Source organism: Carassius gibelio, chromosome A16 (genome assembly GCF_023724105.1).
Source record: "Carassius gibelio isolate Cgi1373 ecotype wild population from Czech Republic chromosome A16, carGib1.2-hapl.c, whole genome shotgun sequence".
NCBI classification, from domain to species: Eukaryota; Metazoa; Chordata; class Actinopteri; order Cypriniformes; family Cyprinidae; genus Carassius; species Carassius gibelio.
The window spans coordinates 6501706-6526855 of record NC_068386.1 but is presented as its reverse complement, the minus strand read 5'-3'; the positions used below and the strand labels follow the sequence as shown (position 1 = coordinate 6526855).

The 25150-nt window shown below is 37.4% G+C and overlaps 1 protein-coding gene across 1 annotated transcript in view; it reads right to left on the bottom strand.

The window, feature by feature from the left end:
• The window catches only part of LOC128031157 (neural-cadherin), a 102611-nt gene that overhangs the window by 38838 nt on the left and 38623 nt on the right, over positions 1-25150 (bottom strand). The window contains exons 2-7 of the mRNA XM_052619394.1: positions 16639-16827; positions 13331-13556; positions 12405-12609; positions 9029-9140; positions 3538-3787; positions 2395-2537 (exon numbers count right to left, since the gene is read on the bottom strand). Of these exons, the coding sequence (XP_052475354.1) occupies positions 2395-2537; positions 3538-3787; positions 9029-9140; positions 12405-12609; positions 13331-13556; positions 16639-16827 (1125 nt within the window). The remainder of the gene's footprint in view (positions 1-2394; positions 2538-3537; positions 3788-9028; positions 9141-12404; positions 12610-13330; positions 13557-16638; positions 16828-25150) is intronic.

The window sequence follows — 25150 nt, the reverse complement described above, 5'->3', positions numbered from 1 at the left end:
AAATTTTCATTTAACTAAAATTAAGAAAAAAAATGAGTGGCCAAAAATATTACATTCAGTTCACACTAAAGTGTATTCTGTTAAAGGGTATCATTTCCATAATAAGTATTATTTCTGTATTGTTTTTTTTTTAGGTTGCAAAAATGTACTTTGTTTTTCACAAGGGTGCACAACCAAAAAAATCACTGTCAAAATTGTTTATGAATACAAGCACTTTTTTACCCAAGGTGACAAGCTCTCTAAATGAAAACATTAATATCTGAAAAGAATGACAACCGCCTTTATGCATCATGCTTAACCAGAGATGTATAGTAACGAAGTAGAACTACTTCACTACTGTACTTAAGTACTAAAAGGCGGTATCTGTACTTTACTAGAGTATTATTTTTTTCTCCTACTTCCACTTTTACTTCGGTACATATTTTCGCTGAGTTTAATACTTTTACTCCGATATTTTTTTTATGTGCTGCATCGTTACTCGTTACAATTATAATAATGTTACGAACCATTCCATTACAAACCACTGCCAGAACTGTAGATGGCAGGTTTGATGAAGCTGGCACATCATTGAGCGAAACAAGCGATTAAGAAGACTGCGCGTGCTGACTGAACTGCTGTGAAGAGAGAAATGAACACCGAGCCGAGCCAGATAATGACTCGTTCACGAGTCAAGAACCGGTTGCATCGGTTCTCGGATGACCAGTAACGTTAGTTCTTTCTGACAGTTCGATTCAATAAACCAGTTGAAGAAAACAGTTAACCGATTCTTTTGCGCTCGATGCAATGGCGTCATTGGCGTTGACTGCACCTGGGCTCATAACATTAACACAAAATCAGTTCAGAATCAATCACCAAAAGAATCAGTTCGGTTCAGACGCTCTGTGTGTCGGTTCTATGGCAGTATCATCAGCTCCTCGCTTCACGAATCGGACGCGTCTGACAGAAACGGTTCTTGACTCGTGAACGAGTCATTATCTGGCTCGGCTCGGTGTTCATCTTCAGTTCTCTCTTCACAGCAGTTCAGTCAGTCAGTGTACTGTTTGAGTCAATGAATTACTCCGGGATATTGGTTTGTTTTAACTCAGAGGGAGTGTCAGACACATTAAACAAGTTAACAGCTTAATTCATCTGTGGATTAATGCGTATTGGAGACGCGAACTGTTTAAAACGATTCAATTTGATTTGGTGGACTGTTTCAAAAAGATCCGGTTACATCTAATGATTCGTTCGCGAACCAGATATCACAAACTGCTTTGTTTTTAACTGTCTTACAACATACATGGAAGAGAAGACAATGCTGAATAAAGTCGTAGTTTTTGCTATTTTTGGACCAAAATGTATTTTCGATGCTTCAAAAATTCTAAATGACCCTCTGATGTCTTACAGGTTTGAAACAACATGAGGGTAAGTTATTAATGACATCATTTTGCAAATTGGGCTAACTAACCCTAGTAACCCTTTTTTGTTTACAAGAAGTTCGTCAAAGGAATTGTGATTGTCCTTTAGGGTAATCATTTGAAATCGTAAAAACAATATGTTCAAACTTTTGACTACTTTCTATAATAGCTACATAACACAATACTTCTACTTTTACTTTCAGTACTTGAGTAGTAAATTTTAAAATAGACTACTTGCAATACTTAAGTACAAAAAATGTTGAATACTTTAGTACTTCTACTTAAGTGTGGTGCTTAAAGAGCACTTCAACTTCTACTCAAGTCACTTTTTTGATAGAGCACTTGTACTTTTACTCAAGTATGGGTCTCTAGTACTTTATACATCTCTGTGCTTAACAACATCGTAAAATTTTCTTTTTATGGTTGCACATTCACCAAACAACTGAGGAGTATGGGGTTATGCACCAAAAAAAAGTGTTGCTGCATTTTTGAAGTGACAACTCCACGCAGCTTTTTTGAGTGCTGAAGCCACGGGCCATCTCTCTGTGCTGGCCTGTAATGGGTTAGGTGGTGGAACAGCCGTGCCGAGAGGCTGATAAGACAGGAGAGAGCTTTACCATACTGCTTTTTCCAGCTCTTAGGCATAAAATGTGCTGGTAAACAAACGGAAAGCAAACACTGCAGACAAATGTAACCTTGAGATTGAAAGCAGGAAGGCAGGCATAAAAACAGACAAACATGCATTCACATACAAGTGCACACACACTAAAAAACAAGAGCTGTAGGCCAAAATCAACACAAGGGGTGTTTGCTTTTACAGCAAACGTGAGTTGAATGATGGATTAAAGCGCGTGCTGAGCAGACAGGAAGAGAAAACTTCTTTTTTGATGGCTTTGGATGTTCTTTTTAAAGACAGCATCCCCAAGGCCTTGTACCGGATGCCTGGACGCTGTTACCAGAGCAAGAGAGCTTTGAGCTTGCATCCCCCTTGACTCACCCTTCTGGTTGTCCAGCTCAAAATTGCTGTTTTCGTTACCCCCAGTGATGGCATACGTTACGCCATCCCCGTCTGGGTCTTTGGCATGCACAATGGCCACTAGAGTCTCCGGGCCGGCGTCTTCTGAAAGAAAGGTTTTATATCTGCAGAAAGAGGGAGACAGAATGAGATAGACAGACAGATCAGGCTCAGAACATCATAGACCCACCATCTGCTTCCCCTACACGGCCTCTGAAGTGTATCCCAGGGCGCACACAAACAACCACGCGGTCCCTGCACTGAGAAGAACCAGAGCAAAACCTAACATAAACACACACACATACTGCAGCTCTAATTATGATACACCACCACCACCTCCTTTATGTGTCACCCAAACTTCTATCAAGGGAGATGATGTTCTCAAATAGAGCCTTATTTGTGTGTGTGTGTGTGTGTGTGTAGATGGCTCGCTTGCTTCAGTGTGACTGTTGTCTTTCTTCTGAATCAGACCACATGTCTGCCTCTCCTTCTGGCTACATTTAATAAATGCCTGGCGCACAGCTTTTGTGGGACCCTCTGCTTTCTTCTGCTCTGATGAAATCCCATTGTGACGAAGAATGAGTGTAAAACTGTTTATACTTAGGAACTCCAAAGAGATAGAGATACTTTATTTAAGTAGCTGTGAAATAAGTGGAATAATGTACAGACATCAATAAACACCAATTCTGAATCCAGTGGATCTTGTTGAATGAATGAATGAAATGAAAATCTGCTAAATTAAGTTAATATATATATATATATGAGTTGAATTTATTATGTGAGAAGAAAGTGATTTGAGAGATCATTTACACAGTTTTGTATTTATTATATGCAAACATAATTTCAATTTTTAAATGAAATTTAAATATATATAAAGTTTAAAATAGATTAATATAAGTTTATAAGGTAAACTAATAAATATATGAATAAATTAATAATAAATAAATAAACATAAAAAAAAGGATGTGAGAAGAAATATTTGAAAAGATCAATGGTCAAATATATGGTTTAAGTAGTGATTATATGCAAATTTGATTGCAGATTGTCGATTCTGACCAATCAGAATCAAGTATTCCTGAACGTTTTGCAAAAAGAAAATGGAAAACATACAGAAAAGAACCATACATTGTTTGTGAAAAGACAGGAGCTTCATCGTTGACGTTGGCCATGCGGATTCGGATGGAGGCTGTGCCTGTGCGAGGGGGCGTTCCCTTGTCCACGGCCACCACCGTGCACTCGTACATGTGGTTGGGTCTCTCATAGTCCAGCCTCTGCCTGGGGCTCACCACTCCCTGAGATGAGATGTCAAAGTTCACGCTTTGAATGAAGTAGGAAAGTTCTGCATTCAGCCCCGTATCACAGTCCCTTGCCAGAACTAGAAAGAGAGAGGGAGGGACAAAAGAGCTGTGTTAAACTTCAGGTCACGTTGACTAAAGGCAACAGCTAGCAATAACATAGCAGTAAATCGTGGTGAAGGCAACCTTGTTGGAGATCTGCTCTGGGTCAGTCACTGAAAATAAATGCCAATTCTTAATCATCTCTATGCTTTTCTCAGACAGCTGTGTTCTCATTAGGCCTGGAATGTTCTGATATGGGGGTATTCACTATCAATTACATGCTTTAATGTCACTATCACCACTTGCTTGTGGGGTTTTGAGGAAGGATTTGTGTGTGCGTGTGTATGCAAAACACTGTGTCTTAACATACATGTTTCAAGTGTCAAGTAATATGAAGTGACAAATTCAGCCACAAGATACTTAATGTTTAATTAAATCAGAATAAGAAAATAAGGAATTGCATTTTGCATTATAAAAAATGGGGGGGGGGGGAGCGGGAGGGTTATTATACTATATATAATATATATATATATATATATATATATATATACACACACACACACACACACACACACACACACACACACACACACACACACACGCACGCACGCACGCACACACACACACACACACACACACACATCATCATCAGTATGTCTGAAATGACATGAAGAAACAGAACAAACTGAGAAAGACTAAATCCAGAAGAACTGTGGCAATGTGTCAAACATGCTTCAAGAAAGCTGCAAAGCTACAGTACTGTGCAACATTTTAGGCACATGTGTAAAAATGCTGTAAAGTGAGGATGCCATCAAAAATAATGTAATAATAATAATTGTATTAATTAACTTCTATTAACTTAACTAAATTAATTCAACATTTGGTGTGACCAATCTATGTGTTAAAAAAAAAGCTTTTGTCCAAGATGCACTTTCCCATTGTTTTTCAGGTAGCTTTGCAGGTAGATTTCTTGAAGTGTCTTGGAGACATTGCCACAGTTCTTCTGGATTTAGTCTGTCTTAGTTTGTTCTGTTTCTTCATGTCATTTCAGACAGACTGATGATGATGAGATCAGATCTCTGTGTGGAGCTCTGCCTGCTGTCGGACTCCTCGTGCAAAACAAAAATCTCACTGGATTATTACATTTAATGGCAAAAATAATGTTTGGAAATGTAAACTGATATTTACTACAGACACACTAAAGCAAAAAGATAGAAATAACTGACTTAAAACCATTTTTGTTGGTGAAAATATTAGTGGCCGAAGACTTTTTCACAGTACTGTATATAATGTATAATAATTTTTGATCAAATAAATGGAGCATTGGTAAGACACTTTGTTCGAAAAAAAGTTTATATATATTTATATATATTTTAAAACAAATCACAAAACTCTGAATATCATATATATTTATCCAGTAAGAAAACAGTATGACACCGAAAACCATCTTGTTGGACATTTTGTGCTAAGTGCTTTTTAAATTGTGTACGTTGTCATATTAATAGAGCCAATATTAATTGAAACTATGTAGCAGAGGCCAGTTCTATATTTGATCAATTTAAGTGCTCTTCTGTCACAGTGAAAAGCTGCTGTTGACTGAACCAGATCAAAAGTACGAGTGAAGGAAGGCTTTGCTGTCACTAGGCACACAGCCAAAGTCAGGGCCCTGTATCATTATACTGCAGGCAAGCTGTCATTATACCCAGTCGGCCAGCATACTCAATTACTACAGCCACATGACAGCTCCCCAATCTTCAAGGTAAATAGCTAGCACACATAGATGTAGTGATGTTCAGCAGAAACCTTCTTTCTCTCGCGGTTAAGCTGAGGACTTGTTGCAGCTGTTGGCAGCAGGTGGGTAAGGGTGGGTGTCAGTGCTCCACACAAGTATAAACAAGATTCGGAGCAGCCATGAATGCATGTGAAGTCATACGGCCAGGATTCAAACAGAAGGTTCATTAAAAATACAAGCCCTAATACAGTGTCTCTGAGGGCTACCTATTACAATATTTAATGCATGCGAGTAAGAGACCAGGGATAAATTAAACTTGGGGGAGAGAGAGAGAGATAGAGAAAGGCTGGTAGGAAGGTGGGCTAAGGTTGGGCAAGTTTTAAGTGTGCTGCTTCGCCGTGCACTAAATCCTCCCAGAGACGTTTTCCGTGTGATAATTGGAGCGCGATCTGCACTTCTCTTCTTGCTAGGCCCTATTAAAAGCTGGCACCCAATTTACAGTCTAATCCCGTTTTAAGGTAAACAACAATAATAATCTCTCCCTTCTGCCAGGCTTCGCACAGTCAACGATTGCACCGTGCTTTTCTTTTCTTTTTTTTATACTCACAACAGAACACATTTGATAAGAAAATAACAGTCCCAGCTGGTGTTTGTGTGAACCTGCTGCTTTTGCATGTTGAGAGCGAGAGAAAGAAAGTGAGGGAGACAAAACAAGAAGAGAAGGAAGATGCAGAGACAGAAAAAGAAAGTTGTTGTGCGTACTGCACTAAAACAGGAGAGCCAACTGGAATCAGAGGCAGGAACCATTCTGTTTGCATATGGTGAACAGTGCTTGTTTTCACTGGGTGCAGCGATATGTAAACATAATGGAATTGCATAAATGCAGTTGGCATTCTACATTTGTGCATCTGCCACACAAAGCGTGTGGTCTGTCAGTTCTGACTCACTTCTGTTGCTTGTTGCTTTGCTTTTCTCTCTTTTCTGCTTCTTTTCATCAGTGTCGTAGGCTTGTGCATAACAAAGTCTAAATTAAGAATAGTTCATCACTGAGAATTCTGCGGAGAAGGTGAGGAGCTCTTTAAAAGGGTGGCCAGCACTGGGGCATCGTAGAGCTTTTCAATCTCTGTTGAGCACTGGATTAGGGCTGTGCGATATGGACAAAAAACCCTATATTGATTTCTTTTATCAATTTTGCGATATTGATTTTAATCACGATTTTGAAACACACAGACATGCTTTACAGTCATAAATGCATTCAGTAAGAATTTGAAACTTAATTTCTAAAGAAAACCAATTAAAGTAATTTGTCTGTAGTACAGACATAAGTCAAAATAAAAGTAAACGTGTGACAAAATGTCTATTTTTTTTTTCTTTGCAATGCATTGGTCATAGAGCTCATTGTAGCGGTGCCAGGTTCACACATACTTAGTCTGCAGTGCATATACAGTATGTGTATGCGGTCCAGAAGCAGCACAGTAGTACGAAAGCACATTAACATAATGCGTGAGCGCGAATCTCTCTGTTCGCACGCGGATTTCCTTTGCATCAAACCAGGCGCATACACTCAGATACACGCTGCTCTCGCCTGGAGAGAGTGCGTGCACTTAAATGTGTCTCTCCTCTCTCTCAAACTGTTTCCTGAGTACTCACCACTCTCTCTGTTCTCAGGCGCTAGATATGAATTATTTTCACACCTTTCTATTTCTAACCTTTTGTGTTCACATCTTTTAACATGTGCAGTGTGAACATTATGAACCGTTAATATGGGCTCGGAAAAAACCTGGTCCTCGCGCTCCATTTATGCACGCTGCATTCTGATTGGTTCGGATAGCATACTACAGGAGGTTGGGGCTGTGGAAAATCGTGCTATTAAGTGATTTAGAAATCGCAAATGCTCAAATCGTGATTTTATGATGATTTTGATTAATCGCACAGTCCTACACTGGATGAGAAGAAATTCCTTGCTGCTGAGCACAAAGCTTCTGTTTTATACTTAGATAACTATTAGATTGGAGAATGTTAATAAAAAAAGGACACATGCATATACTAGTCGAACATGTACAGATCATTGCCAATTTTACTGAACAAGACCTTTGTGTATAAATTTAGCTTTTTTTCACATACATTTATGGTGTAGTTTTTCAGTGTTTTTTAGCATGTTGCTATGTGGTTGTTAGGCTGTCAAAGAAGTTCAGCCACAAGTCTCTTTGATATTCTGATCTATAGATAGGCCTCCTTCTGTTGAAGTCTATGAAATTTTTACTAGAAACACAAATGTATCCATATGATACCATAATTCTTAGACTTCAATATGAGAGATTTTTTTATTTATTTATCAGCATCAGTCAATACTGGATATATATTAGCATTAGATATTCAATACAGGTTAAGATTACCTCTGTCATCATAAAAGACTTAAAGTTGATCTTCAGATTAAAAACAGTTAAATATTATCTTTAGCAAATTCCAAAATGAATATTCATTTATCAAACTAATTATTGTCATATTTTATGCCTATTTATACACCTGGCTTTTAACTGATTTGAGTTTTTAGTGTTTTATTTTTATACAAATACTATATATACAAATAGTAAAGTTTTATTTTATATAACCTAATTTTAAGCAGTACACCTCTCTTTTAACAAAAATTATAAAAAGTTTTGGTTACCTGCGCTTTTAATGGAAGAACAGAAACTTTTTATTAAAAAAAGTAGAGTTTTATTAAATATATCTTAAATGGTGTTTTGAAGATTTGGTACAATGTGAAAGTAAGTACATTTTTGGGAGAACTATGCCTTTAATAATGAGGTTTGTTCAAACACAAGTTATGAGCACCACTAATAGTGCCTGACTTAGCAAGCACCACTAATTAGGGCTTATGAATATTTATTCAGACAACTAATGCACTCAAAGCTTTTTCTGAAATACAACACGACACCTCATTCATATTTTTTTAAGCTTCTAAAACACATTCAATTAAAGCGATAAGACTTGGGTCGGCACAGAGAGATATACAGGTTCCTACCCATTAACGCTTGTATTTTAGAGAAGGAGGTCAGGCATGCCTTTTCTTCAGAGCTGCCTTTCTCTATCAGACATGATTATCTGAAGAAAATGGAGGGGGTCGTAGCCCTACACCTGGCCACATCCATTGCCACAGTGGAGATCTCACCTCTATTGCTGGGTCACAGTCTCCGACCTGTGTTTCTAGAACCCACAACGTCAGTAAAGACACAAAATGGTTTTACTAGTTTGACAGAGCTAGTCGGGAGGATGAGAAATTGGAAAAGAGAGGAAGACGGGGGCAGAAAAGCTTCTCTGCCTGGAAACCACTGAGCTGGCTTTGATTACAATCCATTTACCACCCAGAAAGCGATGCCATAATGAATTATTTCATAATTACAGGACTGAGTTGAAGATACACTCACCCCCGCAGAGCAAACGGCAACTGCACCTGCCTCAAGAGTGGGACTGCCAGGGGAAGAACACAGACAGAGAGAAAGAAAGAGAGACGGACACAAAGATAAATTGAGAAACAGACACTCACCCTGCAGTAAGGATGTGCCAGTAGGGGTGGTCTCAGGGACATTGTCTCGACTGTAAATGGAGTGCATAAATTCTGGTGTGCAGTCATTCTCATCTATGATGTGAACCAGCACCTGCATAAGTAAGATAATGAGACCAAGAAAGAAACATTATTATGTGGACAAGTATTAAAACATGAACAGTTAGTCCCCAAATAAAGTCAACTCCCAAACACCTTCATCACTTCATAGTCTATGGATTTTAACCAGGTCTTTAAAGCATCAAAATGTACTAGTGACGGCATTAACCATCATTTTTTGTGTGTGTGTCTTTTACAGAATTATAAGAACATTGGACAAATGGACAAATATAAATACTTTCCATAACGTTGACAGATAAAAAAACTAAAAACAATTAAAAACATTATTTGTTTGATTGTGTTAAATATACTTAAGGAATATTCAAATAAATAAAGGACGCTAAGAGGCATTAGAATTGAAGAGAAAGGAAGTAAAACAAGAGTTTTAAAGTGCAGAGAATATAAACGAGAGAAACAAAGTGTGAACACATTTACCATTGTTCTGCCAAATTTTGTGCACAAATGTCTGTTTTTCACATAAATATTTGCTGCAGTGACCGACAGTTTGAAAGTGTCTTCAGGGTGAACAGAGCTTCATACATTACTACGCTATTTCCAGTGGAATTTCAATGAAATTTCATTAATGAGAACACTAAAATAGCTCTTGCCACAGAACTTCTTGTGATGCTGGACTCAAAATGCCTAACAGAACAATACTGCAAGATTAAAACAGAACAAGACAGAATATTTGCAAACCAGTTCATCAGGGTGATGTATAATGATTATTCATATCACAACCTCTGTGCACATACTCTCCTTACTGACCTTCAAGGCAAATTTCTTATGGCTCTATAACGTTTACAAACACGCCAATATTTACAGAATTGTGAGAGTAAGTGAGCTTCAAACAATTATTATTCCTCACTTTATTGATTGGTTTGCAAACTTTTTGATTGTTTTTTGTCTACTTTATTCTTAAAATTCAGTTATTTGGTCAACCAGCTCCTTCAGAAAGATGGTTGACCTCAATATTTGCATGGAAGGTAATCTTTAAAACAGGGATAAACCCCTGCATGAGCATGGACAAATTTCATGTCCTGAGTCACTTGGCTCTCTGGAGGCTTTTGGTTAAGAACAGAGAACAGGAGTAAAATTAAAAGAAGAGACTGAAGCAGAACAGAACAGCTGTGGCAGAAGCCACTGAATGCAAATGGCTCTACCACCCCACAAACAGACACATAAACCCCAGTCAAACTCAGTTTGTAGGCTTTGATGTAGCAGATCTCAGCTGAAGCTCAGATGATAGCTTATGGAAGGGCTATGTCTAAATTCAGGCTTCTCTCTGTGCAGCGATTTGTGAGAAATCAGACAGAATACTGGCACAGGTTTTGACTTTGACCGAACAGAGGCAGAGGAAAAGCAGGGTACGTGTTCTCAGTGGGAGCGTTAGTCATGGTGAGGCTGAGTCCTGCAGAACTGCTTATCTCAGAGGAACAGCACTGCCAAGAGGGAGAAGTTCCTTACATCTAACACACACGGCACCATAGCGGACCATACAGCTCTGAAACCGTCATGCCAGGACCTTAAAACCGATGTTGCTCTGCATTAAGGGTTTCTTTTTCTCACCAATTTTCCCTCAGGAATCTGCCCTATGAAAGAGGATGTTCTGTGTTTGTTTCATAGCTGTTGGAAATTGAATATGGCAGTAATGAGTCTGACGTCTGCTGCTGGAGGAGAATCACTGCTAATAACAACAACGACGGGGGTCTAAAAGAGATGAAGAGTCTTAATGTAGAGCTTTATGAAATCATTTTTCACATGCTAAGAGGACAGACGCTTATTCTTCGCTTCTTTTTTTCTTCTCAGCTTGCCTTGTTTAGTCTCTTCTTTTCTCATTTGGTCTCATTTCTTCTTTTCATCTATTATCATTTTGTCTCTTCTAGTCTTATCTCTTTCGTTCTCTTCTATATCCTCATCTCTTCTCATTACCTGTCTTCTCATCTCATCTCTTTTGGTCTCATATTGTCTCATTTTACCTTTTCTAGTGTCTTTTCCTGCTGTCTCATCTCAACACATTTAGTCTTTTCTCGTCTCATCTCATTTAGTGTCTCGTCTTATCCCTCTTGTCTCATTACATAGTTTTTTTTGTCTTATCTTCTCTCCTCTCTTCTAGTCTTGCCTTTGTCTCCTATTGTCTTATAAGCTTTGACATTTCTATATAATAACTTTTCATCTGGTTTCATTATATCTTTTGAGGGTCTCTTTTAGCTTGTTTTGTCTCAGATGATCTTCTCTCTTGTTGCATCTCAACTCATCTCATCTCACCACTCTCTTGGTTTATGCTAAGCAGGTTGCTTGGGTTCACCAGCAGCATATAAGACAGAGTTTTCCTCTGGTTTTTGGTTTGTTTTGTCTCAACTGATCTCCTCTTTGCTGCATCTCATCTCATCTCATCACTTTTTATTTTCTAGTCTCGTCTGTTTTTCTAATCTCTTCTCTGTTTATTTATTCTTGTCCAATCTAGTCTCTTCTGGCCTTGTCTCTTATCTTCTCCCCTTCTCTCATTTTGCTTCATCTCATCTCTGTTCTAGCTTGTCCTACTCATGGAGTCGTCTTCACAGATGGTGTAATCATTTGGCAAGGGGCAGTGACTCCGACAAATATCCAAAATGTGCACGTGTGTGTGTGACTGGTGCTGGCGGAGACAAACAGTTACACATCACTGTGTCTCAGCCAAGTCCATCAAGAGGACTCAATTATTGTGGAGGAACTTCTGCCAAACAACAACATGGAACAACAACACGCAACACGCACACACAAATTGATATATATTTTTGAGCAACTAATAATGGCAACAGCAACACAATTGGTAAAATACATCAATCATCTGTCATATTTCTTTGCCTTTGTCGCTTCACTTCATCTTACACATAAAGACACATGCACCGCTACAGTAAGTCTCATAAGTGGTAACAGCCACAGTTGGCGTGTTTGATGGCCTCAGCGTCACACACAATCTCTCATTAGAGCATTTCTGCTGATATGTGCTTGCTTTTGTTTGAGCTTGCACATGCTTTTATGCATTTGTGTGCATGTTATTGTGTGTATCAAAGCATATCCACCTTTACCTCTGAAAGAACCAGATGTGTCATGAAATCATACAAGGCCTCAATGTGAAGAATGACTGACAGCCACACATACAGCATATTAATGTCAGGCTTAAGATGGTTTTTCTATTCAGGCATGTGAGTAAAGTGGAAAAAGAATCAAAGTGATTGAAGACCAAGGAAAGACTCTGTTTAGATAAACATGTGCTTACCTCTGCCATGTTGCTCAGTCCTGTACCTGGTTCAGAAACTCTGACTTGCAGGTGATGGAGATGTTGTCCACTCTCAAAGTCCACAGTGCGTGTCAGGCTGAGTGCACCACTCTCTTGGTTTATGCTAAACAGGTTGCTTGGGTTCACCAGCAGCATATAAGACAGAGTCTTCCTCTGGAAAGAGACAGCCTGGACCACCGCTACACTACAGACACATCAAGGAAATAGAATCAATGCACAGGCCAGCATTTCATTTATACATAAAAAAAAAGCCCATTAGTAGCCAAAATTCAGTGACCCGGCAACCTCCTGCCATACATATGCTGTCAATGTAAACTGCTTTTGTATGCATCAAGGCAACTTACAATATTGTAGAAAATGGCTAATGTCTCTACAGTTAAAAATGGGAAATAATGCATGTCTGAGATATCTCAGTTGTTCTTTGTGGCTTGCGTCCCATGTCATCTCCCCCTTCCACACTCTAACTTTAATATGTCTCTCTTTTTAATATGTCTCTCTGTCCATGATTAGCTGTCCTCTCCTCCTTCACACAGATTATTATGCTCAGTTCTGTGCCAGTGCCTGAAGCGGGAAGTTCAGACTCTGCTCTGCATGCTTATCCAGAAGTTCCTTTAATAAATATTTGAATTTGAACTCGCTTTCAAACATAAGAGCCTGGGGACAAAATGATGCATCTGTGTTCCCCCTCTCTGCCACAACCTCTTCTATTCACTCTGTCCCCCCTCTCTCAACCTCCGCTATCCCTCCGGGTGAATTGTTTCATGCAACAGATGACACACAAAGCTTTAGAGCTGGCCATGTTCACACAATCCTTCTCTTACACTCTAATGAGCAGCAAATTCTGAATCTTTTTACACACTGACACACACAAACACAGCCACTAAAACACAGCTTCCTGTACTCACGCTTGGCCCACGCCGGTGCTCTCTGGGATGTAAATGGTATAGGTGGTGTTGGTGAACTGAGGGGGCCGGAAGCCAGCTAGTATGAAGATAGAGGCGTGCGGACCCCTCCTGCCCTGTGAGTCCACAGCCTGGACGGTCAGTGTGTACTCCTTACTGGGGGTCAGAGGTCGCCCTGTGGTCTTCACTTCTCCTGTTGCTCTGTCCACTTCAAATGAATCTTCTCCACCTGTCACAAAATACACACCCAATTAATGTAGCAAATAAAATAAAATAATACAAATACTATCTGCAATATTTATAAAATATCTTTTAAAATTAAGATTTAAAAAAAATTAAGGTTTCTATAATGTTTTTTGTAATCTATATTTTTATGATATATTATTTTTAAATTATATTTATAAATGATATTGTGACCAGTGTTGTTATTGTTAACTAAAACTAAAGCTAAAACCAAGACTACTAAAAATACATTTCAGTATTTGAAATGAAGCTAAAAATAATAACAATAAAAGAAAATAAGGCAAATACTTAAAAATATACATGTTTTTATATACATATTAAAATATAGATTTCTAAAATGTTATTTTGTAATCTGTATTTTTATTATTTATTATTTTTCAAATTACATTTACATTTTTGGCATTTGAAATGAAGATGAAATAAAAAAATGCAAATAAAAATAAATAGATTATTAGATAAAAAGTGTAATCTTGAACTCAAAAATGTTCAATAAATTAATTTGTAGAACTGAATTTAACAATCAAAAATTTAATAAAAAATGTAAAATAAAAAAATAAAATAAAACCTAATTCAAGATATGAATATATACATTAATAGTAAATAAAATAATACTAAAATAACAAGTATGGTAAGCAGAAACTAACTAATATGATTTCCTTATATAATATTTTATCCAGTATATTAAGACACATTTTACTGTATAAGGACATGAAAATGTATTGTATAGGAACAACCTGCCTTTAAAATAACTTTAATAAATTATGACTTGTGGCATGTTACCAATTTGCAAACATCTCCTAAAAACTGATGTGGCACTTGTTTATAATCACATATTAAAAGAAAAACTCATGTAAAGTTCAGCTTAAAGTGCAAGAGCATTACAGAGACAAAGTCACAAAAGCCTTTGAGTCTTTTTACACACATTAAGTGTGAGGGACCCTTCTTCCAGCTGTGGTTCAGTGCATCTGTGTGTGTGTGAGGAGCAATGTGCTCCCCTCCGTTCCTCCTTCAGGACAATAGCAAGACAAGAGCTCATTTTAACTGCTGTCCCCTGGAGCATGTCGTTATTTGGGAGCCGAGGAAGAGGAGGTGGATGAAGAACACAGCTGCTGAGGCGGAGCAGATCTCCCAGCTGTACCCGCCTCGCCTTGGCCTTTCTGCAGCTGCTCGAATGCTCATCTGCCACGAGCAAAGGTTCTGATCCACAATCATGCTCGATTCTGTTCTTACAAGCTCTCTCCAAAAAAACTTGTTAATTGTGTGAAATGAATCTTATTCCTATTATGTAAATTTTGCAGCTTATTATGGCTAAGCATTGACCTCTTAGACAGGAAAAAGCTGAGCAACCTCCAATTACTGTTTGATGTTTTGTTTAGGGACGAGTAACTCTAAGAACATTTACATGCTACTAAACAAATGGAAAAATGTTATGATCTAACGGACAACAACGATATCAATGTTATATTTGCGTACATATACATTAGAAACTTTGGGGTTGAGATTTTTTAATGTTTCGGGAAAAAAGTGTCTTATGCTCAAAAAGGCTGCATTTGATTGATGTAAAATACAGTAATATTGTGAAATATTATTATTAAAAAAACTACTTCCAATTTTAATATTTTTTTAAATATAATCTATTCTTGTGATGACAAAACTGAATTTTCAGTCTCCAGCAGCACAAGATCCTCCAGAAATTATTCTAATATGCTGTTTTGGTGCTCAAAAACATTTCTTCTTCTTCTTAACATTGAAAACAGTTGTGAAAACTGTGATAAATTTTTTTTCAGGATTTTTGATAAATACAAAGTTTAAAAGAACAGCATTTATTTGGAACAAATCTTTTCTAAATTTGTTAATGTCATTAATGTCATTTTTATCAATGTGATGCAATTAATTATTTATCATGCATTTATTTGCATAATTAATTTTGATAGGTTTGTTTGTATAAGTTTGTATCTAGTTTGTATCTATTTTAACAACTATATCTGCCTATACTACAAAAATGGTAGATTAGTCATGTCTAAAGGATGCTGTAAAGCACAACATACAGAAGTACCTGCAATCCTTACGCTGTGAAAATATTCAGAATATAACATGGCCTTGATTTTGTTATGAAAAATTTTTCATTAAAATATTATTAAGCAATTTCATTAAGTGCTACTGTGCAACACAACATGGCTGGAATTCCATACTGACCAATCAGTAAACAATCATTTTTATAATATCAAAATCAAGGTCTAAAATCTATGCTTCTCTAAAACATTAACACTTTTGTCCTACAAGGACTAGTCATCCATCCTGTAAGTGCAAATCTAGTCTAACTGACAATGAATGACATTCACCTCAAATCAAATACTAGGAGAAAGAGCACTATAGGCAACGCCACCGATTCACAGAGTTTATAAACATCTGAGTGTAATACCACTGGAGACAGAATATTTATAGCAAAGTTTAAATCCTTATGGACCAGAGAAGTAATTTTGTAATGTCACAACGTATCAGATGATGAATGACTAACCATTATGAGAGGTTATGATGTTTCTGAAGATGTCCTGGAGGTACAATAAAACTAGTACAGCACACCTATCCCAACGCACACAGACACTAACACATACATGGGCAGATCAGAGCTGTACGTTTAGATATTGTTTAGTCCATTGGCTTCTGATTAATTAGACAGAACTCTAATAATGCCTGCGATTCATTTAACCTTTGCTGCTCTCTGTGCAATCAGTTAAATCACTTTACTCAGAGTGAACAACTATGGAAATGGCAAGAATTGCATTAGTGGCTTAGCATATTATGCCATTTCTATTACATTGTACAGTAATTAACTGGCTGGGTGGGGCGGGGGGGCTGATGTTTCCTACCAGTCTTTGAATTGATCTCAAACCTGAGCTTCAAGTTTCAAATTTCAAGGGTTTAAAATTATTGATCATATAATGTGTGTCTGCATGTGAGACATCAGTCTAATTCCCTTTCCATCTAAAGTGGGCCAGCGTTTTAACTGGCAGAGTGATTGTATTGACAGTTTTACGATTATCAAATAGTCCACCAATCAAACCCACCATCAACTAAAAGGAAGTTAGCAGTTCCCAAAGAGCTATCACCACTTCGGGCCAAGAGCTTGTAGACCACAGAGCCAGCACCAGTGTCAGGACCGACAGCTGCCAGGTAGGGGTAGGGGAACATTGCCCACTGCACATCTGACAGGTTGGGGAGGGTCAGTGTCAGCCAGCAAAGGTACCATTCATCACCTACAGAGAGAGAAACAGACAAATATGATTTTAATTTATCACATACCAAAAGCACTTCGTTCACTTGTTTATTTTGGGATACTGTAGACTTTTGCATTTTTATTGTGCATTTTATGCATTACAATATGTAAAATAACAATGGAAGTCTACAAAAAAAGTTGATTTAATTATTCAAATATATCAGGACAAAATATCAAATTAAATGAAGATTCACAATATGTATGTTTTATGCATTACAAAACAGAATATAGCAATGTAAGTCCACCTAGTTAATTCAGGTATTTATCAGTAAAAAATATAAAACTAAATCTAAATCTAAGATGTAGATTTTTTTTATGCATTGCAATACATTAAATAATGCAAGTCATCTTGTAAAATCTAATTCAGCTATTTACGAGAAAAATATAAGACTAAATAATTGTTTTTCAAAAGACAATTTCTCTTCTTTAAGGCTAATTAATTAATTATTGTAAATTAGAAAATACTTTTTTATTACTATTATGGGAGGAAGCAGAAACTGTTTCAAAGGGAACTGAGAACTTGTGCTGGAAACCATCGGCATTATAGCAACACCTTAGTAACACATAGCAATGATAAAAACATAATTGTATTATTGTTAATATTATTATTATTGTTATGCGATTAAAGATCTTTTTGTAAATAAAATTGAAACAGGTGAAAAACAGGCATAAAAACCAAAAGTACAGTTTAATCCACTTGGATGATCAAGATCATGAGCAAATTATCCAACCATGGGTCCTAATAAGAGAAATTCAAGGCTTGTCATCTTCCTTCTTGTGATACTCTTCTTGTTTTATAATTTTCATTGTCTTCTTTTTGGAGGATGTTCATAATGTTTTTCACAATCTCTGTAATCTCAGCAAAACAATCCCAAACATATCTACCGAGCTACAGTGTTGCATCTATAGCCCCCGAAAGCACATAGTCTAATCTCAATACCAACCAAAAGAGCAGGACGGGTAGAGAAAGCCTTCAGCCAGAGTTCAGTGATGCCTCTTGGCTTCAGACTGTCTTTCAGCCCGAGGATGCTCGGCTGCAAGACAGGAATGAGATTTCTGTAGAACACGTCATCTCTGACTTCCCCTGTAGGTCCTGAGGAAGTTTGCTGTCAGAGACACGATCTGCTCCCTCAGACGGCCTCAGAAGATCAGACAGAGAAAGGAGCGACTTATCAGAGGAGAAATATCTTTTTTGTGGGTGTTTTTGTGTTCTCTTTTCTCTGTTGTATGTTTGTTTCCAGACTTGCATCGTGTTGTTTTTGACATTTCACGAAAAAGTGAGACGAGTGTAAATAAGAAAAACTTCACTTCTAAGCACCTAGTCAACAGGGAACATACTACCACTAACCTCACTTCCTGCTTTTCATAGCCATGCTCAGGAGTATGTGAAGAGAGACTGATTGAGGGAGATGCAAGGAAAAGACAAAAGACACAATGAGAGCAAAAGAGATACAAGGGTCGGGGGCTTGTGTGTCTCACCTCTATGTTTCCATGTCTCTGTGCTGTGATCGTCTATGGAGGCATGATGTGTCGTGCAAACGGATGGATGGAGCTCAAGTTGAGCAGCCAGTCAAATAGATAAAGCCACATCAATACAAGCAGAGCAAAAACACAAACCAACATACCCCCACAGATCACTGCACATGTTAAAGTCAACAAAAAATGACATTCTCTATGCAAATGCATGTACATCCTATCAAAGCTGCTGTTGGTGTAATCAAATTCTGTGGCTGTCCACTTGGCACTGTGATTCACTGATGTTTGATGATAATACAGATAAATTATCAGTGGTCTACACGACTGAACCTAGCAAGATGTATGCCAAATGCATGCATAAATGTATCCAAATGAAGGAACTTTGGCTTTAGCAACACAGCAAGGAACAGAATAGTAATGCCTTATTGAATAATATTTTATTACAGGATTACAATATACAGGAACTGTATATTCTCGTGAAAGGATAATACTTGCTAAATATTCTGCGCTAAATTTATGACAAAAGACCAAAAATATACTGTTGATGAAAATATGAGAATAACACTGATCATGCACTAGCAATGTTTAAATGTAGATAAAATTTCTGCATATAATGCCCATACATATGAACTGTTACAACACACTAAAGTTCAATAACAAAAACAAGTTTTAAAAATATAAATTCACAATACAGTAACTTAGTAGCTAATACTTAAGTGTATAGTGTAATAAATAAAAAAGTAAAAATATAAAGATAACATTTTCAAAAAATATTGTTTATTCAATAAAAATGTTTATTTATCAGATATGAATATAATATAATTATAACATTTTGTATGTAATGTAAAATTTGCATGTAAACAATATTGTAATAATAATGTAAAATAATAAATATATATAATTTTTGTACTATAAAGTATATATGAAAAGGATACAAGCATTTATTATTTTACATTAAATAAAAAAAATATTTTATGTTATTTACATTTTATGCAAATATATATTAAGTTGAATTAAGTAAAATTCTAGTTTGTTAAAAGAAGCTTTCTTCACCAGGCAGCTCTGAATCATATCTCAAGATGGGAGAACGCATTGAGGGTTTTTGGCCAAATTATGTTAAATGACACAAAAGTAGGTGACTTCATGTGGAGTGAGAGCGCAGACAGAACAGACACGTTGACTTTGTCTGGTACTGTTTGTGTACTTTAGGGGCTCCACATCTTCATGGGTCTCTAAAGATCTGTGTTCTCCACATGGACACACAGACATAAGAAGCGACCTTTCCTACCTCACACAGAGTTCTTTGTGCAGCCCACCGCTGAAGTGGCCTAAAGGCCGAACAGATGTGGATCAAACCCAAACACCCACACCTGAGAGGATAATGAGCCACAGGCTCAGTCAACAAACCTTCAGCGGGGAAGAGGGCAGTTCAAGGGACACCCGAGGAACCCTGGCGAGGCTTCCAGCAAAGGGATCTCTACTCAACTCCTCCAAAACAGCTGTCACAGAATCACCACATCCTGAAGATAGATAAACACCCCTCGGATCAGGAGAATGAGAGAGAAAGGAAAGTGTATAAATCCCTTTTATCGATGATAGAAATTACAAGACCGTCTGGTAAAGAAACAGCGGGTTTTTACTATCCATTTCATGACTGGGCATCTTACTCTTTGTTTCAAAAGAACAATATGGAATCCCAACTTTGATCTCTTTCTCACCCTATACATAAAATACAACGAAACAATCACTTGATCTGTATGGCATCGCAGTTTACAAGTTCAGATAACGTGAGAAAAAAATGGAGAAGAAAGTGCAAAGGCTTTCGTGCATTTGTTTTGGCCTCGTTTATCCATGCTAAGCACAGACTGCGGTGAAGCAAAGCATCGGATATAATATGGTCGGTATATAAATAGCTGGTGAATTTCATTAAGTCCATCCAAAGCTCCACACTAATTTGAAAATCAATACAGAAGATGTCACGGATTGTTACATAAAAAAAAAAAAAAAAAAAAAGATCAAAAGCGGATACAAAAAGAGGGACGGAAACGGGTGTGTGCTGTGTTGTTTTTGGCCTAATTTGGTGTACGGTAATTTGGCGAGAGGATGCAACAGAAGCTGATGCCGACAGAGGAAAATTAGATTCCATTCAAAGAGACTTAAATGGTCTTCAACCACATCAAACATGTGCAGCTTTTCTTTTGTTGCCATTTTTATTTTTTTTTGCAATGGTGATTCAAATATAAGGGCATGAAACAAACAACAGGAAAATTGCATTGCTTAGAGCTAGCTCTTTCAGAATTGAACAGATTTAAGTAATTCTTCATTATTTATTTTCATTATATTCATTATATATATATACATGCTTTTCGTTTTAAATCTTTAATAAAGTGCAGATAATTTGGTTAATGAAAATTCTACCATTTACTCACTCTCATGTCATTCCAACCCTGTATGATTTTATTTCTTCTTCAGAACAAAATTAATAAAGTCACTAAAAATTTGAAAATCAATGAATACTGTGGGTGTCACCTTAAATTATGGAAAAAAACATCAAATTCCAATTATTAAATTATCTTCGGGGCTGAAATTAAAGCAATTCATAACATATTAATTTGAATTAATGAAAAATAGCAGTGATGTCTGAATTAAATGATTCATGAATGAACTGTTGGTTTGACTCCTATGAATCTGTAGATTCATTCTGCAAAACCTGCTCAAATGATTTGAATGATTCATTCATTCATTGATCCAGGTCTTGAATTCAATGTTTTTAGGCTAACAAGAACATTTTTGATACTTATAGATTGTTTTTTTTATAGCACAATGACCTCTTATATTTCAAAAGATCAAGGGAATGTTGATTTCTCAGTTCATGACCCCTTTAAAGTCTACATTAAATGTAAATTACAAACATCTTTTCTTCTCTTTTGTTACATTTATCCGAACAAAGTAAAAATGAAAGGCCAGGCTAGATTCATGAATCTTTGCGATCTCGTGTGAGTGACAGGTTTCTGGAAAGGAGGAATTATTGCCCAGTCCTTGTGCACATTTTAATAAAATAATAATAACAATAATAATACATTTATTTAAAAAAAACGGCATTATTCCATAAAAAATTAAGAAAAATAAAAAAACATTTTGACTTCATGGTGACTTAAAATTTTAATTTTGGGGAAAACTACCTGTTTGAAAAAACTCCACCATCTTGAAAATTGTGCCATTGTTGGTCTGTTTGATACCATGTTGCTGAAGTCTCTATTGCAGCCAGATACCTCCCTAAAGGACCACCTGAACAGATGATCTGGAATCACACAGACACACAAACAGCATAGGGAAAGACTTGCAGGTGTCCTGGTAAATGACAGTGTAGACCAAGTTGTCATGGTGACTTGGACAGTGCAAGTGTCCCCCCGAGTCAAGTCTCCGCTTTGCAGGGTTAAGTCTTTGTGACATGCAAAAAGCATGCTGGTGAGCTCACATAATTGCCTTGTCCTTGCTGGGCAGGCAGAAGCAGTTTTTGCATTGCGGGTCTAAAAAGAGAGCTCTCTTCATGTTCAATTAAACACTCAACAATGTATATGCCATTGTTGTTCTGATGACATGCTTTTCCAGGGATGTAATTAAGTTTTCAAATCAGGGCCTTTGTCTTTCACTCTCTGTCTCCCCCACCCATGAACTGCACATTGAAATTCCTTCGGGTGAGACGTCTCAAAGAGTGAGCGATATGTGAAAAGAAACAGATTTTTTACACTACTTTGGGTTTCAGTTGTAGTTATCTGCACAAAACATCAGCATAAGCAAAATATCCCCACTGATCTGCTCCAGCATTTCTTTTCAATCAGGGTAAGACCACCTCATTCAGGTTATCTCAAACCAATTGTTTTGGTGTGGATTCAAGCACAACTGCCAACTTCATATATTCCAAAATGCAATTAACGAATGAGCAAAATAACATCAGGTTCTGAAACAAATGCCCCAAACGATCCAGGAGTGGAAACAACATCTCACACTGAGCAAGGAGAAAGGACTTTAGCTTGATGAACCAAACACCCAAACGCACACAAAGGGAGAGTAAGAATGACCGTTAGTGTACTGTAGGTGTGTAAGTGTGCATACTAATCTGTAGGCTGTGACAGAGGGCAGTGTGTGACACAGACAGGACCTCATTACTGAAGTACTGTGTGTGTCTGTAGACTCTGTGGGCTATTCTGACCCAGCCAGAGCACGAAAGCACAGTGTATCCTGATTAATGATCTTGCATTGCGGCCCACATATATTCATATATTACACACAAACACACATATCATAGGTGCACACATATCTGGTTGGTTATATCAGGCAATCTGATTTATAATGTCAAAAGCATCTAGTAATACTAGTAATAATGTATCACATTTACACAGAGAAATCCACTACAATGACATGCAGCTATTGAAAAAGAAACACATTTTACACACACGCTTCCACGCATCATACACATTCACAAAGTTTCCTGCAGGTTAATTAAGCACATTTTTCACCGTTGATGAGAGCACGCAGAGAGAGAGATGAGGGGAGGAACTAAACACATATAATTATGTTTCTTCTGTTCTGTTGATTTCAAACCGACCTCTGTGTGGGATGTTCATACACACACCATACACACACACTGTTTTTGTATCTAACTGACGAAAGCAACTGCTATATACTCTTCTATGTTATATCAAAGCTCAGGCATGTTGTATATTTCATACACTGTCATCTAAAATACAAGCAATACATCTCTGAGCAGTGAGGCTGTTACACAGAGGAGAGAAACCACTTAGATAAATGCAACATGACTAAGAGGTAGCTCCTCAATCTTTGTGATGTGTTTTCTCTCTCACTTTCACTCCCCTTTTATCCTCTTGCTGTTTATTTCCTTCTCACTTCAGCGGCTGAAATCTAATTGAAAGCCCTGAGGCTGTTTGTGGACACATATCCTCACTTCACAGTGAAATACAGTGGGACCCGCCACACCGGACAGCACAGCACTGACCTAAACCACAAAAACATACAAACAAACATGCACTGCTTTAAACCAGTTGCCAACTGTTCCTCCTTTCTGTGGAAACCAGGCTAAAATCAGACACATATTTTTAAAAATAAAGAAATAGTTCGGCAAAGAACCATCTTCTGGAATTTTCTCTGCATCAAGGTTCTTCAATTAGCCTTTCGCCGGACCCTCCCCCAAAACGGCCATTGTGCAATCACACATCATAGCAACCGTTACTATGTAAGCAGTTCCGACAAACATTGACTCCAAGCAAGATGGTGAAGCAGTGCGCTCACGCCATTTGTAAATCGGACACTAGATACCCAGAGATATTGTCTGGAGGAGATGTGTTCTTTCCATTCCCAAAACCCGAAAACACAACCTGAGCGGTGCTACAATGGATAAAACAGTGTGGGCGGCCCCACTCCCAGTTAAATGTGTCTAACAAAGCATAAATACGTCTGCTCAAAGGTAAGACTAACAGCTAAATAGTTTCTGTGTTATCTAGATCTACTAACTAGAGGCAAGAACACAAATTGGACCAAAGCTATGTCTGGCACGGCACAGGTGTAGTGTGAGCATCAGGAACACAATATGAGATCAAAACCCTGGTGAACTAAATTAAGAAGAATTACAGAAGTAGCATTAGTTATTAATGTTATTAGTTATGTTATTAGTATAAGCTGTTTTCAGAATCAGAATATTTTATATCCATTGATTAACATAATTTACAACTAGGACTTGGCTTAGTTAGGGTTGCATAACAGATAATTACATTACATTATTAATTTAGCTGACGCTTTTATCCAGAGTGACCTACAATTGCTATATAAGTCAGAGGTCGCACACCTCTGGAGCAACTAGGGGTTAAGTGTCTTGCTCAGGGACACATTTGTGTCTCACAGTGGATTCAAATCCAGGTCTCTCACACCAAAGGCATGTGTCTTATCCACTGCGCCAGCCACCCCATAATATAATATAATCAAATAAAATGGATATCTGAATGCCTTATTTTTTTTATTTTATTTTTTTCTTTAACAGATAATTTTATCTGTTATGCACCTTTTAAGCCAAAGCAATTTTTCTATTTGTGAATTCTTTTCATCAACAATGGAAATTAAACATTCTGATTCTCAAAACGGCTATTCTCAAAACAACAGAGAAATGTTAGTTGCTTTGAATGGCTTTGACGCACATGTAGATTTAGCTAGCTAACATACCCTTGTATTTGAACAAAATAGCTACTCGCAATAGACAATAATTGACCATAACATATGAAAGAGAACTTACGCGGCAGTGCAAGAGCATGACTGGTCCACAAGGCTGTGCTCGTTGCATTTGAGGTACAGGTCATGGGGTTTCTCAGATTTCGCTTGAGACCGGTAAGCATTAGCCTCGATAGTAGCGTGTCTCCTTCATTGCGTATTTTTATATTTTGAATATATCCCTCCACTGCATACTGTAACCCCTTTTGCCTCGATCTGGAGGATATCGCGGAGGTATTGCTCCAAAAAAGGTCACTGACACGCATGGGTATACCTCTTCCCTTCATGGTAATCTGTCATATTTGACCATTTGTTTGTCAGACATAGCAACAGTAACTAAGGGGGGCGGGGCTCGGCGAAAGGCTAATTAGATTTTTTTTTTAAACTTGGTGTTACATTCATATCAGCATATTGGTCTCTAGGTATTTAAAGAATCAGTACATTTTCTAACTCCTATGACAATTTTTTTAAGTGCCCTTTTGGATAATCCAGCTAAAACCATCTTAAAGTCAACATGAAATCAACTAAATGTTGACAAAATGTACCTC